This window comes from Pecten maximus, unplaced genomic scaffold, assembly GCF_902652985.1.
Source record: "Pecten maximus unplaced genomic scaffold, xPecMax1.1, whole genome shotgun sequence".
NCBI lineage: Eukaryota > Metazoa > Mollusca > Bivalvia > Pectinida > Pectinidae > Pecten > Pecten maximus.
This window is the reverse complement of record NW_022981586.1, coordinates 1-6379: the sequence shown is the minus strand read 5'-3', so window position 1 is coordinate 6379 and position 6379 is coordinate 1. Positions and strand designations below refer to the sequence as shown.

At 36.1% G+C, this 6379-nt stretch overlaps 1 protein-coding gene across 1 annotated transcript; it reads right to left on the bottom strand.

Moving 5' to 3' along the window:
- Positions 1 to 261: 261 nt before the first annotated feature.
- Positions 262 to 6056, bottom strand: LOC117320146 (STE20-related kinase adapter protein alpha-like; the record flags this gene model as incomplete). The annotated part of the gene is given in 4 exon segments (XM_033874811.1): positions 262 to 1845; positions 3341 to 3465; positions 5094 to 5223; positions 5987 to 6056. Coding segments are annotated over 4 exon segments (399 nt in total), but the record flags the coding sequence as incomplete, so codon positions are not given.
- Between the last annotated feature and the right edge of the window lie 323 nt (positions 6057 to 6379).

Genomic DNA, 6379 nt, shown 5'->3' with positions numbered 1-6379 from the left:
ACAGTAGACTGACCCCTGAAATACCTACAGCTGTGAAATCATATATAACGTAGCTTCACATCACCATCATCAACAAAATTATGAATTTTTAATGTCCCCCTGTATCCTAGAGCATCACATAATGACCAAATTTTGACGCAACCCCAGAGCTTTTATCACTGGTTTAGGATGGGGTCTTTTCTTCTCATTTTGGGAAGAAAATTGGTGAATTGGAAAAGATTTTTTAAGGAGTAAACTTTAAATTTTGGGAATTTGGCTTTAATATGAAATAATTTAAATTGGGAATGGGGTCCATAAACGGCCCCAAAAGGCCCTCAGAAAAAGCCCTTGACCAATATCATTCTTTTGTCTTATCTTAGTGGGTATTACCTCAGTAAAGAAATACATTCTAAAGTCAAACTATCACAACAAAAAGTTCTTCAGAAATCTTCCATTTTCATCAATGATTAGACTGGCCACCAGCCCGTAAGTTTTTTTTGGTCAGATTTGATCTACAAAATTCTAATACTGGATTATCTCCCCCTAGTTTGAAACTTAGGATCAGACATATCCTCAAGACCGAAATCAAAGACCACAATTTAACCTATAATTTTAATATTCTATAGACAGGTGGCCAGTCTAATCAATAATATTCAGACAGAGGCTTGTACTTACGAGGTGAGTCATGACTGTGTATCAAATATACGGAAAAGGCGCAATATATTCTCAGAGTTTTACTGAAAATTGATCCGACAGCTGTAAATGATATGATAATGGCATAGTTTGTAGACATTGAATTCTTTATGAAAAGTCATAAATGCAGAATTTGAACCAAAGAGATAAGGGGAAAGGGTTTATATAAACTAGCTGTGCATAAGAATAAAACACAGACATATTATAATGATAATGAACTTCATTGTGTTGATACAGAACATTTGAGACCAAAAAATCAACTCAAGATGGCAAAATGGCCAAAAGACAAATTTTTTCAAAATAGTTTTCCCCAAAAAGTAAATGCATTTTGAATCTGTTTCCATTTCAACTTGTTTTGAAACTTTTTCAAACTGACTTTTGATAAATGCCATATAATTGTATGTAGGTTCGAACAAATCGAAATCTTATATGTGTGTGGCAGTTTGAATGTAATAAACAGGATTTTCAAAGAATCTTGTTATGGCATTTTCCAACATGTTCATTTATACTAGACAGTCATTAACAACCCTTTAACAAGCCTTGTTTTCATTGAACCATATCCAAGATTTCTTTTCCCGTTCTCCTGTCCTAGTGTTGGATGAGGAGCTACCTCATATCCATGTCCATGGAGGCTGCTGCTATTTCAAATCCCTCAGATGTTCCTGGAATTCTTTCCTTCTATTCCATTGGTTCAAAACATTTAAAACCATAACTTTGTGCTCCACTTTCTCTATGGTCCCCACGTAATCTTCCTATTGTCTCTAGGACAGCACCTAATAATCACAGATTAACCTAAACCTCATTTGTTCCTTCCTCTCCCAGGTCCCTGCAACTCTGTCTTCCTCTACATCGTCGCAGATTAACCAGTTTTGTCCTCTGCCAGGTCCCTCCGAACTCCCAGTTCTTCTCCATGTCATCATAATTTAACCTAAAATTCATTTGCTCTGTCGTCTGCCAGGTTCCTGGAACTCCCAGTCTTCCTCCATATCATCACAGCTTAACCAACAACTCATTGTTCCCTCCTCTCATATGTCCCTAGAACTCCTCCATGTCATTGCAAATTAACATACAACTAATTTGTCCATCCTGTCCCAGGCCTCTAGAACTCCCAGCCTTCCTCCATGGACATATTGTTGATTTCCTCAGCCATGTCATCTACATCCCCTCCTTCGGCTGTGAAATAGAAGAAAACAGTAGACAAAATATAATTATTGAGTATTGCATAGAACAAAAAATATTAAAATTCATCAAATAGACAAAAGAATGTCAAGTTTATCAGTCAAGTCCTCTACTCCAAGCTTGTGTGACACACAGTGAATACTCTTTAATCCAAGTGTCACATGGGGACTGAACTGAGAACCTGGTAATAAGTGTGTAACATTTTACTTCAATATTCTCTCCCCCATTGACATCAAAACCTTTGGTATGTTACGGCAAAGAGAAGGGAAGATAACCCTTACAAACCTATGTTATTGCTGGGGCCAGTTTATTTATGCTGAGAAACCGGTTTGTCAGTTTTTAAATGTGATATTTCAAACATATATCTTGATGGACATGCAAATGTTTATACAGGCTTGGAAGTCTTCGTCAAGATTAGTTTGAAGACATTATCAGATCACCAGATCTGTCTTTATTTCATTAACAAACAACACTGGTCCAACTGGTCCAACTGTTTGGACAACAATAACGAAACAGCCCTGATGTCTGTAAGACAAGGGGAGATAACCCTTACTTTGGTTTATTTATGTTTAACGTCCTATTAACAGCAAGGGTCATTTAAGGACATGCCAGGTTTTGGAGGTGGAGGAAAACCACCGGCCTACGGTCAGTACCTGGCAACTGCCCCAGGTAGGTTTTGAACTCGCAACCCAGAGGTGGAGGGCTAGTGATAAGGTGTCGGTACACCTTAACCACTCAGCCACCGCGGCCCCTAAATATTACCCCTACAAACTGATGAAAGTTAAGGTATCCCATTACTAATCGTACAAAGTATCTGTAAAACAAGGGGAGATAACTATTTACCTTTAGGTATCTTGCTGCTGTCAGTAAGACAAGGGGAGATAACTATTTACCTTTAGGTATTTTACTGATGTCTGTAAGACAAGGGGAGATAACTATTTACCTTTAGGTATTTTACTGATGTCTGTAAGATAAGGGGAGATAACTATTTACCTTTAGGTATCTTACTGATGTCAGTAAGACAAGGGGGGATAACTATGTACCTTTAGGTATCTTACTGATGTCTGTAAGACAAGGGGAGATAACTATTTACCTTTAGGTATCTTACTGATGTCTGTAAGACAAGGGGAGATAACTTCCTTTAGGTATCTTACTGATGTCTGTAAGACAAGGGGAGATAACTATGTACCTTTAGGTATCTTGCTGCTGTCAGTAAGACAAGGGGAGATAACTATTTACCTTTAGGTATCTTACTGATGTCTGTAATACAAGGGGAGATAACTATGTACCTTTAGGTATCTTACTGATGTCTGTAAGACAAGGGGAGATAACCTATGTACCTTTAGGTATCTTACTGATGTCTGTAAGACAAGGGGAGATAACTATTTACCTTTAGGTATCTTACTGATGTCTGTAAGACAAGGGGAGATAACCATTTCCTTTAGGTATCTTGCTGTTGTCAGTAAGACAAAGGGAGATAACTATTTACCTTTAGGTATCTTACTGATGTCTGTGAGAGGAGATAGTGGTTGAAGTAATGATGGTAGCATCTCCGACGTCCTTTTCTTTAGATGTTTGAAAAATGAATGACCTAACAACGTGGAGGAACTTGGCCTGGAAAAATGAAAGAACAAAAATTACTTTAAATAAGCAAACATAACTGAAGAGCTATATGGAAATATTTTGAATTTAGTTTAAAAACACTTTGAATTTAGTTTAATTACACTTTAAATTAAGTTTCATTCTATACATTTTTTGAAATAATAACAGTAACTCCAATATCAAAACGTTTACCATGTTATTACTGACTTTATATACAAACGATATCAGTGATACACAGTAATGTATGTTTTTACTTCCAAAAATAATATGATTTGTCTCTGAACATGCAAGATCTTTTTATATCTAATTTATTATTTTCATTACATAAAATAAATTTTAGCTGAAAACTTTATTTAAAACCCTCAAATGAATTATGCGAATTCTCTCATGAGAAGTTCCCATACACTGGAGATCTGTAACATCTTAGTAATCATACTGGAGGTGGGAAATCCAACATCCATGTAAAAAGTTTGGTGTGGTTCTGTGTAACCCAGCCCATAGATTCCATAAGGAATACAAGAATCCAGCCGTCTTAGTAATCAGTTTAGATACCACTAATTGCTTGACAAGAATTACATTCAATGCACACGTTTGAGGCAAAAACTTTCGCATCAAAACGAGGGTCACTTGACTGTTAATTCTGGATGATCTTCTTTAAATGAAGGGTGTGTTGAGATGTCCACTATGTCATCTAGCTATATATATATGTATGTACACCAAGTCAGGTTTCAGTTGGACTAGTACTTTTTAAACAACAGATCTAAACAAAACACTTTTAACTAAATTGTTGGCAATGTCATTTCCATCACAATCAGTAAAGTAATGCCATAGTCTCGCTTTTTTTACTTTCACCACAGGTAAAACAAAACAGGATAAGAAAGCAAGGGTTTGTAAGAAAGGGTTATACACTAACAATGTCCTGCTTAGGGCTATTCCAGTAAAACATCTACCCCAGGACTTAAGTTCTTGTTTCAGGGTACCACCTATAGAACTTCTTTGGATAATTCCCTTTATATGTAATAGAAGTAAGAGGTACGAAATCAAACAATTGACTGAAGTGATTCATTCTGGAGTTCTGGGGCCAGATAGATCCTTTAACTCTTTCCGTACTTTGCGTCCTTTCCGGATTCCGTACCGGAAGTAGTTATTAGCCTCGCCCCCAGAAGTTTAAACAAAATGGCAGACTACATGTGCGTTTTTGGTGTGTTGTTTTTTCATATAGAAACACAAAGGTTAGTGTGATCTTTGTACATAATTAAGAAATATTTAACTAAATAAGATCTAGATGTCAGATTGAACACTCTGAAACGTACTAGACAGTGATATCTAAAATGCAAATGTAGCAAGCTGCCATATTGTTTACATTTACAACACAGAGAAATTATCACCTATTGCTCTAACGGAAAAACGCGTAACCCAAACGAAATAAAAAAGGAATATGTCATCAAAAATGTTTGTTTCAAAAGTTTTGACCACCTTATATTTATCATTGCATCGGATGATTTTATATGTCGGGTGATAGTTTCAACAAATCAACACTTTAATAACGTCAACGGGGAAGAGGGAGCACATTTTTATGTCGACTATAGTCGACAACGGTACTGAAAGAGTTAATGGAATAGCCCTTATTGACAACTGACCTTGTATCCAGGCTTTTCTCCAAACACACTTCAACAAAATTATGGAAATGATTTGAGAACTTTCGGGCATTAGCAAGGTCGGTGATCTCTCTGCTGTTGGTAGCTTCACTGTCGACTCCAGAATCTGGACCTGAAAAACAAGGAAAAGGGAGATAATCATATCTAATCCCGTACTCGGTATCATCAGATCATAGGTAGCACATCACATATACATCAACTTTACTTTGTACACTAACCTTTTTATATCACATATCCTTCTTCAAACTGTGACCGTTATTAGTCACAAATTAACAAGTGATCATTAGAAATGTGATAATGGCCTGGGGTTTATTATAGAATTCCTCAATGTATGAAGAATTTCAATCCACAATTCCATGATCCACTAGTGCCATCATTGTTTTTTTTTTTATTGTAACTGTCACCCTGTTTCTCAAATTACTCTTGATCTGAACACGATTTACTATTCAAAATCAAAAACTCATGTTCACCTTGTTTTGAATTTCAACATACTCATTAATACCAAACATGCTTAATTAAAACAAAGTCAAAATTAGATTTTGATTTATCGACTTTAAGACCAACACCAGATTTGATTGATCGATTAACCAGTATCAAATATGATTGGTTGTGTTAAAGATCAATACCAGATAATAACATCAACATCATTTCCAATTGGTCTATTCAAACATCAACTTAAGATCTGATTGGTCAATTTAAACATCAGCAGTGGATCAGCTGAGTGGTCCTTACTTGTGATGTGCCACCATTGGACATTAGATAAGAACCTTCATTAACATTTTCCTCACACTTGCAGCCTGTCTTGCAGCCGACAGGCCGCAAGGCCGTAATAGCGGACGTAAAACCCGTTAAATAAATAAATAAATTTTCCTCACCCACAAGTTCTGCTAGAGTGGTGCTGTCTGCTAGGACAGGTTTTGTACCATTTACCTTCTCCAGCAGCATCTGTAATCAGACATCAGAGTAAACCAATGTTCCTCGAATATATCTTAGCTTAAGATTTACCTTACAGCCATTATAGCTTTTTCTTAGAGAGGATTAAATTTGTCAGGCTGTTTAAGAGACTCTGAAAGCTGACAACCATTATCAATAGAGCTGCAAATTACATTATTTTTATAAAATCAATACTAGAAAATTATAAACACGGAAATGCAACAGTAAGGGTTAGGGTTATTTCCATGATTTCTTTGAAAACAATTCCGTCCAAATGAAACATAATTTTATCAATTATGGAACCTAAGATTTTGGGTTCATCTTTTACATTCTTC